General features: G+C 48.7%; 1 protein-coding gene across 2 annotated transcripts in view; it reads right to left on the reverse strand.

Moving 5' to 3' along the window:
* LOC144807797 (dynein light chain Tctex-type protein 2B-like) overlaps positions 1-12,779 on the reverse strand; it is a 267,725-nt gene that overhangs the window by 51,725 nt on the left and 203,221 nt on the right. For both annotated transcript variants that reach the window (XM_078673445.1, XM_078673447.1), the window contains exon 4: positions 5,654-5,719. In XM_078673445.1, the coding sequence (XP_078529571.1) occupies positions 5,654-5,719 (66 nt within the window). The remainder of the gene's footprint in view (positions 1-5,653; positions 5,720-12,779) is intronic.

Raw genomic sequence — 12,779 nt, forward strand, 5'->3', positions numbered from 1 at the left:
ATTTATTCCACCCCATCTAGGCCTAAGGGGGCTAAAAGGAGCATGCACACAAGTCACCAGCCCTCTTAATGTTCCCAGTCACTCCAATGTCCTAATGCTGCCTTCGCCATGGAATCCATGGTCACTGTGCTGTGGGACACAACCTGCCCCTTATGGTGAGCCACACGTCTGAAACTATGGGTTGTTGATATTGTTGCCTTTCAGAGGGTATGAGTCAGATCACACAGTTTTTTTGGAACAGGACTAACAGTGATTTGCACAACAATATCACTATCAGACATGGCACAAAGAGCAAAAAAAGTGGATGGGATCATGGCATTAGTAATCACAAGTTCCCAGTCCCACCCTGGTTACATCTCACCAATGAGGCCCAGCAAGGCTAAACCCTGCCTGTGATCTGTTTTTGTTGTCTTTCAGAGGGGATTAGGCTTGATGGTATGGCACATTAGGCAACCAATCAATGACATAGGCACTGGAAGTAGGGGGCGGGGTTGTAGTGCCCCCAAAATAACCATGCTGAAATTGAGAAGATGACTGAGCTAAACCAGTTTGTTAGAAGCCGGCATTCCCGCATGCACCATTGTTGTCAAGTGCATGACCCGGACCCCCCCACTCCCACATTAGGCCAAGAAAGGACACCGTCCGAGAAAGCCCTGCTCACCCCCTTAGTAGCTTGACACGAGCAGCCAGGCTTATCTCCAAGGCACGAGTGTTCAGTATGTGCAACCATGCCCACAGCAATCCCAATGATGTCATCACAAATGGACCCCACACGAGTTTGTATAAAATGAATATACTTTATATAGAAAGGTATTCGAAATGACCACACAATACAACTTGCACACATATACAATGGGTAATATTGTTTCCAGTGGGTTGGGCGGTTCTAATCCCCAACCACCGCTTCTAACCAACAATTCCGCTGACTTTTAACCGTTCTCAACAGGTTAGGTACGTTGTATCACTAGAATCACACACGTTGCATAATACAAGAAATACTGCACTATTTAACAATGGGCTCCTGTACAGTGCCACAGTGTTAACACAAGATAATATAACGGTTCGCTACCAGCAGGCCCTGTCTAAGGAATAAATACAGCAATGTGTCACGCTGTAATTATGTACAGTGCGATAGGAAGACAATGCAATGCAAATTGCCATCAGCATGCCCTGTGCAAGGAAGGAATAAGGTAATACGTCACAGTGCAATTCAGTACAGCGCAGTATACAACCAATGCAGTGCCCTACGCTAGGATTCTGTATCCTGCAAGAGAAACATAACTTAGTGCATAGCGCACTAACCCCTGAGTTCATTAAGCACCACTAGTGTTAGACGTCCAATAGTTCGATACTTCGTTAGCAGCAAATATGAAAAGTGTTATACAACTTTTTTAGAAGTTATGTGACCGGTTGCCCCCAACCCGCATCAACAATGACACCCAAGTTCCACTCCAGGCTCTGGCCCCTGTACTGCCCGGTCCGGGACCAGCACTGACCAAGATCTGGGCAGAAGCAACAGGCGCACACAGCTGCCAGCAGCGAGAGGCCGAGAGAGTGTCCATCCGAGCCCGCACCCCGCCCCAGGCAATGATCCACTTTAACTGGGGGGCGCGACCCCACTCTCCTCTCATGCAGCAGCGGATTGGCCTCACTCCAGAACCTTGTCACTACGGGCAAGGCGCGCTCGGACTGGTAGTTCAGCTCCTGCAGGGCTGCCAGTCTGGGCTACCAACGTTCAGCACAAACTCCTTACACGAAGCCTTCCACACAACGCTGGTGCCACCCCACGTTGCCTTCGAGGGCCTGATCACTTGGCCCTCCTCTCCAGTGCTGTTAGGACTTCTTTGCTCCACGGTGCTCACCGCTCCCCGGGACTCCTCACCAGCACCTCCGGTGGCACCTTCGACACGCACCCCCGTCGCGTCCGAGATTCACTCCTCTGGCTGCCAACGATCTTCAGGCACTCTCCTCTAGTGCCGCAACTGCACCCCCACATGCACGCTGTGTGCTGGAGACCCACCTCTTTCTTGGTGCGCACGATGATCCAGGCGCTCTCCACTAATGCCCTGGTCATACCACGAGACACACACTGCGCGTCTGAGTCTCACCTTTCCTCCTGGTGCACACAAGGTACCAGGCGCCCTCCAGTAACGCCCTGGCTGCACCACCTCGCGCCGACCCGCGGTTCGGAGACTCACTCCTTCTTACTTCCCACGATGTCCCGACACTCTTCACTAGTGCCTGGACTGCACTCGACACGCACCCCCTGGGCTTCCTGAATCTCATCTCACTTATATGATGTCCACAATCCACAGGTGCTCCAACACCTGTAGCCGCACTAAGACATGCACCCTGCACGTCAGAGTCTTGATTCGCTCCGGGTGCTCACGATCACCTTAGGCACCCCTACGGAGGTCTCAGGCTGCCACAACACGGTCCCACCTCCGCGCCTGGAAACGTTTATGTTCCTGTGTTTCCGAACAGGGAGCCAGCTCACCTCGGGCCCTTGGGGTACAGGACGCAGCACACAGTAAAGTCCTGCTCAGGAAGAAGGGGGGACACAACCCACTGCAGCGCCCCTTCAGTCTCTCGACGGTCAAGAGCTACAAACTGCCCACAAGCTCCAGATCATGAAGCAAGGGTCAAGTGTCTCCCGCAGCCTATTCAGCAACTCTTCCTGAGGCAGAGGTTTTCTTCACGATCACGGACAGGTCATAGCCGCCAGAGACTCGACCAGTCCACGCTGTCTTCAAAGTGCTCCCAGCACTTCTCTGAAGGATACCGAGACCATTCTCGATGACATCATCAACATAACCAAAGTCGTGGGGTTACAGTTCTTTCAGTTATACTCCTCATTGTCTTTGAAGTTTCCTTGTGCTCAGGGGTCCCCAACGCCTCCCTAAATCAGTCCTGCATATCTCCCGCCCAGTGTCACCGTCCTCTCTTTGATACTGGGGGCCTGGATCTTTAATCGCTCAGAGGGAGATGGGTCTATTGTTTTATGGCTTTGACCCAGGCCTCTTCACCACACAAAGCCTCTCCTTCTCCCCACTCCAGGTGCAGGGCAGCCTGGCACCGTCTCCACCCCTCCCCTGGGGCACGACCTCCCACAGCCTTTCTCACCTCTCCCAGATCCAGGCAGGCAATTCACATTCTGCAGACACACACAAAAAGGTCCTTAAAGCACAAACTCAGCCATTTTCTCAAACAGCGGTTTCTGGACACACAGCGGCGAAATCATCTACCCAAAAAGATGCGTTATGACACTGTGAGTTCAGACATACCAAACTTCACTGTTCCATTTCCAATTCTTGGGAAACTAGGCTAACAATACTACACCCAGCCTCCCCCATTCTGTTCTATGGGCAGGATGGCCTTTCACCACGGAAAATGAAATGGAGTATTTTCCACGGTCAGGGCCTAGCACCCACACTGGCACCGGTCCTGCCTTTTACCTACACTGCACCCTACCTAGGGGTTTCCCAGAGAACGTCCTACAGGGGTGCCCCATGAGTATGCAAAAAGGAAAGTGAGGCCTGACAAGTGGTAGCACTTATCAGGACAACATGCTAATTTAGCATAATGCGCGCAGCCCCTACACTGAAGACCTATGTTCCCTCTCTGCTAATTTCTTTAGTACCAGCCCTGGCACACACAGTGCACGTCACTTAGGGATCTAGCTAGTAAGGCAAGCATACCAACCAGAGACAACCAATCACCACTACAATTTATACAGGGAACATCTGTACTTGCACACTGATTAGCAGTGGCAAGTACCTACAGCATCTAACTTCACTACTCTCTGTCAGGAAAACGGTCTAGGGGAAGAGCAAAAAGTTTAAGTGAACTTTAGCCAACAAGGCCAAGTCCAACAAGATGCCTTTAAATTTTGTTTTTATGTTGTCACATTTGTAAGTATGTTCAAAGACAGAGGTCAAGTGTCAGACTATGTCTTCTCACAAATTGCTGCTAATTCTTTTAACATTGGTGTTTACTTTTATTTATCTGACTGCAAATTGAGAATTTTGTTAAGTGAACTATGTGTGAGTAAAGGCTGTAGGGTGCCAATTTGTTTAACTCAACAAAATGTACATATCTGTAAATGAACTACACAAATATTTCAAAACATATTAGCAGTTAATAAAGCACACATGGTGAACACTTTTTTGTAATTCTAAAGTGTAATGGAAACTATGATTTGAATGGAAAGAAAACAAATCAAACACTTTACCTGGTGATGAGCACTTGATCAATATTTGCTAAAGGTTGTGTGACACAACCATACATTCTTTTTCCACGCATTCCTCAACAACGCGGGCGGAACAACGAATGCGCCTGAACCACACATTCCATTTACAATGCAGGTAGTTACAACGCCTTAGGGGGGTGGTGGACTTTGGCATAGTATAATTTACTATTCCAACTCCAGTTACCGTAACAGCAGGGAAAGCGTTGAGCTTTAACCTCTTGGATGCTATGGGAATTCCCCTGCTGTGCTGGGATTTCGTGATCCTCATTGGTTCATGACGAGCTGGGCTCGTCATGAGCGTGCGAGGAGGCTACTGCATGACGAGCCCAGCTCGTCATGAGCGTGGAAGGGGTTAAAGTCCAACGCCGCTTGACCTAACACATGTCATTGTAACGACTTGCATTGTAAATGTAATGCATGGTTCAGACGCATCTGTTATTCCTTCTGCGTTGCAAAGGCAACGCGTCGTTCCGTGGTCATTGTATTTGCTGTTTCCCTTCCCTAAAACTCAATTTCTACACTTTATCGTTGGTGCACTAAATAGTGTATGTTTGTGTACATTTAGTGGTCATTACAATGGACAATGTGTCAGTAAATTACAGTGTGCTACCACAGCATGTTTTAGTAATATACCTCAAAGGTATGTTAATTTATTATGGTATATTAGTGAAAATGAGATACTCAAAACCTAGTGCCCAAAGGAAATTGCTTGCCTAAATTTAATTTAGGTGTGCAAAGATGCTCTTGCAAGGGTAAACTCCCAGTAATGACTGGATTGGAAGAATTTTGCCCATGCAATTAGCATTTGCAAATGTATAAATTCCATCAGTAGGATGTACTTTCCATCCTCAGAAATGTATGGTGAGAGCCATGTTTGAAGGTGAACATAGGTGGGTTTTATGTGCAAAAAGTGACAAATGCCAACAAACTTGTTTGCAGGATGGGAACTGTGAAGAAGCTGCTCCCCCATATTTAATGGGGGTGTAGCATAGAGGTATTTCCATGGGGAAATATTGTACTGTTGGAGAACGTTACATGTGCCCGTTCACGTTGGAATTGCATTTGGACAGGCATATTTTCACCTAGTGCAATCTCATATGGATGTTACAAATTAAACTACTCATACAAATCTGTTACTGCCAGGTATTTCCATGGGTTATTCTGGGACTCTTTGAAAATCCTCTAAAAAAATGAAAATGTGCTCCAAATATAGAAGGAATCCTACAGAGCAAGTGTCAGAGTTTTCCACTGCGCCCTTTGTGATTCTTATGGTGCCGTAGTGATCCTTCTCAGAAATTCCCTTTGAATGTATGAATGTATGTTTGCATATATGAATATATTCATGCTCACTTGAAATCTCAGCCAGCTGAAACCCGCCATGTTGAAAATTACAGCATTGCCTACCTGGTCATTGATGATGGTGACAGGCTTTCGATGATGTATTCGAAGTCTTGGTCTAGTGGCTCTGATCTGTAAGGAAACCATTGCCAAAATTTAATGCAGATAATTTTAAGAACATATTGCAAAATAGCATTGTAATACTTGTATTTACTGCCCTACTGCTTTCCTTCTTCTAAATCACTTTTTCTAATATGTGGAATAAAGTAGACTCTGCTAAACAATATAAGGGTATTGCAGTGCAAGAGGCATCATTGGACCATATAGAGAAATTAAGCTCAAAACTCCAGGGTGACTTTTAGTATCCTTTAAATTTAAAACAGAGGCTATTTTATTCCTTAAAATAGATGTTCACAACCCCCACCGCTCCCCCAAACCTATGGCTTCTTTATGTAAATTAATATATGCATATATGTACAGGAAATATAGTGAGAAATGAGAAACACCAATGTACTAATAGTAATTTGTTGCAAAACTTATAATATGCAGGTTAATGTATTTTACATTCAAGACAGTTGTAATTCATACTCTGTATTAATATAGAGAGATTCCTGCATTCATGCAATGAACTACAGTTGTAGACGAACCACACTGCGTTAAATGGCTCCTTTCTGCAGATAACTTAATTCCAAAACTTAGTATTAAAAATTATGACTCATCGATCTTGTGGCAAAAATGAAATGACCGTCCATGAGCCTTTACCACTATTTAACCCTTATCCATATTCTAGCTCCAGCCTTAACTTGAGCTCTTTCTTTTTAACCCTATGCCTTAGGCTTACACTAACTCTTATGGAGACTTTTACACTCACCTTACTGTAAACTTAAAACTAATCATACAACCCCCCATATGTCACTGTATCTTACCTGAATCCTAACCCTAACATCTATCATTTCCCTATCCCTTACCCTAACTGTAACCCGGTATATAAATGAGAAATACAATAACAACCCATATCTGATCTCTTACCCCAAGCTGTACCCTAACTACACTCTTGATCTTAACTTTAAGGTATAATCCTTGATTACTGTCTGATATAAATATCATTCCTAAATAGCATTTATAAAAAATATCCCTTAGTTGGAGGTAATAATAGAACATTTACTCTCAATGGGACCATATTTTATAACTGATATTTAGGTCACACTATTTATGTCAGATCAAACTTCTAACAATGATATTCTGCCATACAACCCACTGAAAATGTAAACTTACACCATGCCTTAACCTATCCATTAATTTTAACATTAACTCTTACTCTAACTTCTTCCCTAATCCTAACAGTAACCCTTACCTCCTCACTGCCTTCCCCAAACCCAAGCCTTAACCATGACCATTAACTCTGTCCTTTACCTTAACTGATATTAACATAACTCATAACCATAACCCTTACCCTTATCCTTACCCCTAACCTTAACAGTAACTCTTACTCTCTTTTCTGTATCATAATAATAATTATTACCATTATCTTAATCCCACTCCTTACTCGAAGCCAAGTCTGAACCCTATCAACTCTATCCCTTATCTTAACCCTTAATCCTACCTGAACTCCTTCCCTTCCCTTCCATTTCATTCCCTTACCTAAAACCCTAACCCTATCCTTATTTTTCTATAAAACAAACTCTTACTTTCTTTCCCTTATCCTAACAATAACCCTTACCATAATACTTCGTCGACTCCTTACCTGAATCCAAGCCATACCTCTAACCATTAACTCTGTCCCTTACATTAACCAATCCCTTTTCCTAACCCTCGCTGTTATCTTAACCCCTAACCATAACATCAACTCAGAGCGTACCTGTGGTTCTTCTGGTGCGGGATTCGTGGCATCTGACCGAAGCTTGCCCTCTATCCCCTCTCCTGAGGGGATACCGCTACCCGTGGGTAGCGAGGGGCTGCTCGTGTCTTCTCTCCTGTTCCCGAAGTGCGGCCATTGAGAGCAACGAGGAGCTCTTGGGAGGCGGAGCAAGCGCCAGGGACTACACTGACCAGGAGCCCCTGCGCAGTGCCGGCAATTGCCGCCGTGCCCCCTGGACACCACGCCCCCCCGCCCGCAACGCCCCTTTACCAAGGATCGGCTTTCGCGTAGCGGGACGCCGAGCGAAGCCCGGGCAAAGGGCGGGCAGTCTGTGGCAGTCAGGGGCTGTCAGAGGCTGGGCTGGGCCACCCCCCTGTCATCAGATACCTCAGGTCCCAAATGTGATTGAACATTGGCTGAGGGTCTAGCCACTCCGATGTCTACTCGGTCGGGGAAAATACTAAGGGGTGGGGGTGAGGGGGGTCCTGGGAGTACGACGATAGGTACAATGGACAAATTCATCACCAGAGTAGCTGCCGTAATAGAGAAAGAGATTGTGATGACGGAGCGACGCCTTTCACAGGAACTCCTACCGGCCAGACGCTCCTCGCTTGGTGCAATGGCGCTGGCCCAGTCGCCTACCATTATCCCCGCTCCTTCCCCTCTCCTTTCGGGCTTGGTCGAGCAGCCACGGGTGGCTGCTATAAGAGCAAGCATTGATAGGTTGGAGAGTTTGGTAGCACAATCGCCATCCCTTACTGGCAGTCCTGCGGGCTTGGGTCCACGTACCCTTGATCCCCCGTGCCTCTCCATCGGCCAGGATTTGCCCTTGCTACACCAAGGCCCTCCCCGGCTCCGATTTTGCCGTGCCTGGTCCACGAACTCTCAGCTTGTACAAAAAGGAAAAGGAAAAGGGTTGTGAGTTCGCGGAAGGGTAGCCTCACCACACTGCACAAGCGCCCAAGGAAGCATGTTTCAAGGGGTTTGGGCTCTAAATCAGGTAACGGTTCAGCCTCAGTGAACCCCGAGATGGGAGAAGGGTACGTTTCGCTAGGCACTACACCTGAGGTTGCGCAGGCACATTCCAACTCCCCTGACAAACCAGCAATATTGCATGACCCTGCTTCTCTCAAACAAATTGAGGACCTGATTAATTCCCTACTAGTCCCGCTCATTGATCAAGTTAAGGGTCTGGGGCAAAGGTTAGACAGGTTCGAGCAGACTACACTGGACAACTTTTTCTCAATGAAAACCCTTATTAAACTCCAGTCAAGAGCTAGGGAGGACAGCATGGGTGGGAATATGGGTAAGCGGGTATCCGTTGATGTAGTGCAGGCTCTACCCTCGATAACGACTGCACCTACTACTGCAGCCTGTAAGGACTCAACCATTGCTCCTGCAGCTCCTACCGCGGCCAAACTTGGGTCCACCACCCACACTGCCCAGGACCATTCAAGCTCCCTTGAGACACCAAAAGCTTCAAATACGAAACCCGGCCATGCCAAGTTGCCAGCTGGTGGGGATTCGGCTAAGTCTAAACGATTGGTTCAGGTAGCGGTCAATGGCAGGGGAGTCGGCCCAGCTCCCCAGGCTAAACCCGCTGCGAGCCGCCCGGGAGTTGCCTCTTCAGCAGTCATACCGCTGAAAGCGACTCCAAAGAGCCCACCAGTAAATCTCCCCCCAGAGTGCCATCCATATGTTGCTGTTCTTATTAATGTCCCCCCTCTGAAGGATGTTCATCTTGAAACCCACCAGGCCTTAAAGAATAAAACTCTGCATTGGTTGAAATCCAACAAACCGCTACCTAGGGGCCTTGATGGGCTGATTCTCGGAGTGCGTAGGGTAGGCTGGGTAGGACAGGGCAAGAAACGCCTAGAAGGAGATTGTGTGGTAGTCAACTTTAAAGACAACAGAGTTGCACATACAATCTGTAACCATAACCAAGTAGCGGGCGGTCCAGGCATTGATGTGGTGGATTTAACTTATTTCTACCCGCGGCCTGTTATGAATTACACCGGCCCACCCTATGCTGAGATACAACACAGTAATAGTGGCTGCCCAGGGTATTCGGTGGCACCACAGTTCCACCCACAGGCAGCCTGGTCAGGTTTGAACTGGGGCTCTACAGGTTATTGACTTGCTGATGTCTGTGGGGTGGCCTTGGGGTTCATAAAGCGGGCGGGGTTGCCCATCCTACTGCACTGTTGACCAGCTCATCCACTCCAACAATAAACCACATAGCCCCATCTGTCATCCGGGAACCTGGTGGGGGGCGGGGTAACAATGGAGAGGGCAGTGGACCTCTCGTTCCGGTCGGGGCAGATGTCCGCCGCGATGTCGTGCCCAGCCGCGTCCCAGCTGTAACGGATCCAGTCCTTAGGATTTTCAGCTGGAACGTGGCTGGAATTGACAGGAAGCTGGCCCTGCCGGACTGGAATGCCCTTGTGGAAGAGTACTCCATCTGTATCTTCCAGGAGACATGGAGCAGGGAGCCCACCCACAAGGTGGGATTTTCTTCCTACTCTATTTCTGCTGTCTATCCGGCATCTGGGAGGGGACGCCCCTCGGGTGGCCTCCTCATCTGGGTGGCAACTTCTTTAAATTGTAGAGTAGAGGAGCACCAGACCAATTGCCCTGATCTCCTTAACATCACCCTAAAAGATGCCCGGGGTCGTGCCATCTTGAACATTTATAACATCTATGCTCGGGGCACAAAGGGTGGTAGACAGTCGCCCACTATTGCTCTCTTGGAGGGCCTGCTAAGGTCATCTCCATTTAAATCATGTACCCTGGTTGCGGGCGATTTAAACTGTACGTTCGAGCCCTTGGGCTCGGACGACACCTTGGATCTGGAGGAGGAGGACCAAAGGAGGGGGATTCCGGCTTTAGAGCTAACCCCGATCAAGAGGTGGACTGAAGTGGCACTCCAGATTAACACCCTTAGCATGGAATTCGATCTGAGGGCCCTCAATGGGAGGTCAAGCTCTGATAAGGCGGGAGCCCATACGTACAACAGGCCCAACCACACGTCAAGAATTGATTACATCTTGCTTGACGTGTGCTTATGGAGCTCGGTGAGGGATATGGAAATTATCGCGTCCGTTGAGAGCGATCACAACCTGCTCTCTCTCGCTTTGACTCCCTGGTGGTCGGAGGGTAAAGGGGGCCCTTGGCCCTGTACCATCGCTAAATTTGGGGAAACATTTGTTTCGAATTGTGGTAGGCGGTTGAAGTGGGCAAAGCTCACCCTATCCGCGGAGAAGGTTGCAGCTATAACACTACTTCTGGCCACAGCCCAATGTAATCTGGACTCCCTTGAGGGCGGGCCTGAGGAGGTGTTTGGGACCTTTTGCGACCTGACCACGGCCATAAGCAACTTGTTTATTGTTCCAACTAGACACACTGGGGCTAAGACACGGGCCCGCCCATTGAAAAGACAGGGCCGGTATACCCATAAATGTGGGGCAAGTAAGAAAGCACTGGTGGAAGCAGTCAAATCAAAGTCCCAAACTAGGACCAGGTCGGCTAGCAAGATCTACACCCAAACCTTAAAAATAGCGAAAAAGGACTGGGAGGAAAAGTTCTGGGCGGACCTTCTGGATGCTAGTCAAGGAAAGGATGCTAGGGGCTTCTGGAATTTGGTGGGATCCAGGAACAGACCTGATGGTACGTTGAGGACTTGCACTATCCCGGCCCAGACCTGGTTTAACCACTTCAGTGCCTTATACTCACCGGTAGAAGGGTCCCTCAATGAGACATTTTCCCCGGCCCTCTTGGCAGAGGACAGCGCTCTCGACCCCTTCACTTTAGGGGAGGTCGTAAATGTAATTAAGTCCTTGGTACCCTTGAAGGCAGCCGGTCCTGATGGGCTTCCAGGGGACCTACTCCGAGCCTACCCGACTGAATGGGGCAAATTTGTAACCGCCCTTCTGAATGCCATCTTGGAGGGAGGACCTGTTCCTGAATCTTGGAAAGGGGCAGAGGTTGTTCCCATATTTAAAAAGGGATGTCGGGACAATCCGGGGAACTATAGGCCGATAAGCCTGATTGATTCGACACAAAAGGTGGCGGGGAAGGTGATTCTGGGGAGGATTCTCCACTGGGTGGACGAAAACCATATCCTGTCTGATTTTCAGGCGGGATTCCGCTCAGGAACGGGGACCATTGAACAGGTCTTCAGACTGATGCTATTGCATTGGAAGGTGGTGGTGCTGGGCAAAGGCAGTCTCTATCTGGCCTTCATTGACTTGAAGACTGCCTTTGACCTGGTTCCTAGGGAGGAACTCTGGAGGGTCCTGCAGGGTCTTGGGTTGCCCCCTTACATTCTGTCGCTCCTGATCAAACTCCACACAGATAACTATGCCCAGGTGCGTTGGGGCCAGAATGGGGAAAAGACTGACAGGATCCCGGTCTGCAGGGGCGTCCGACAGGGATGTTTGCTAGCTCCCACACTATTTTCCTTGTACGTAAATGGTGTGGTAGAGCACCTGCTTCAAGACCAGCAGATGCACCCTCCCTGGGGGGCGTACGGATCCCTACCCTGCTGTTTGCAGACGACACCCTCCTCATTGCCAAGACTCCCCAGGGTCTCCAGAAGCTTCTGAATCGTTTCGAGGAATTTTGTTCAGCTAGGGGTTTGGTGATCAATGTGGACAAGACAAAATACCTGATCATGCACCCACCACGGAAACTAGGACGCGCTCCAGTTTTTAACTCTGTCCCTCTCGAGAAAGTCTCTGAGTTTGACTATTTGGGAATACGTATGAGCGATGTTATGAGCTGGACACCTCACATTAACAAGATGGTTCTTAGCCATAAAAGGGTGGGGGGTGCGCTGTTAAGGGAGTATCGCGCCTCATCCAAACAGTCTGTGGCACCTGCAATTGACATTTACAAAGCAAGAGGAGTCACTGCAGCGTTATACGGGGCGGAGCTATGGGGCCTTTGCAACTTGGAGGCTCTATCCAAGTCGGAGAGCAAATTTTTGAAAGACCTACTGGCTCTCCCCTTGAGCACCCCCACAGTTCCGGTGCTCTTGGACGTGGGCTGTAAATCGATCAAGGACCAGGCTCGCCTCCGGCCGCTGCTTCTATGGGCTCGCTTGTGGAGGGTCCCAGAACTGAAATCATATGCCGATGGGCTGTCTGAAGTGATGGGAATGGGGGGCTGGCACAAGATTAAGTGGTTAAGGCATATCAAAAACCTCTTGGGGGATCTGGGCTTGGGGGTTTATTGGGCTACAAAATCTGCTCCACCCAAGGCTATCCTGAAAAAACTGTACTGGGAATGGGTCTCCTCTCAACTTATCGGTAATCCCCGTCACTGCAACTCCAC

The sequence above is a fragment of the Lissotriton helveticus genome, chromosome 1_2, assembly GCF_964261635.1.
Source record: "Lissotriton helveticus chromosome 1_2, aLisHel1.1, whole genome shotgun sequence".
Taxonomy (NCBI): Eukaryota; Metazoa; Chordata; class Amphibia; order Caudata; family Salamandridae; genus Lissotriton; species Lissotriton helveticus.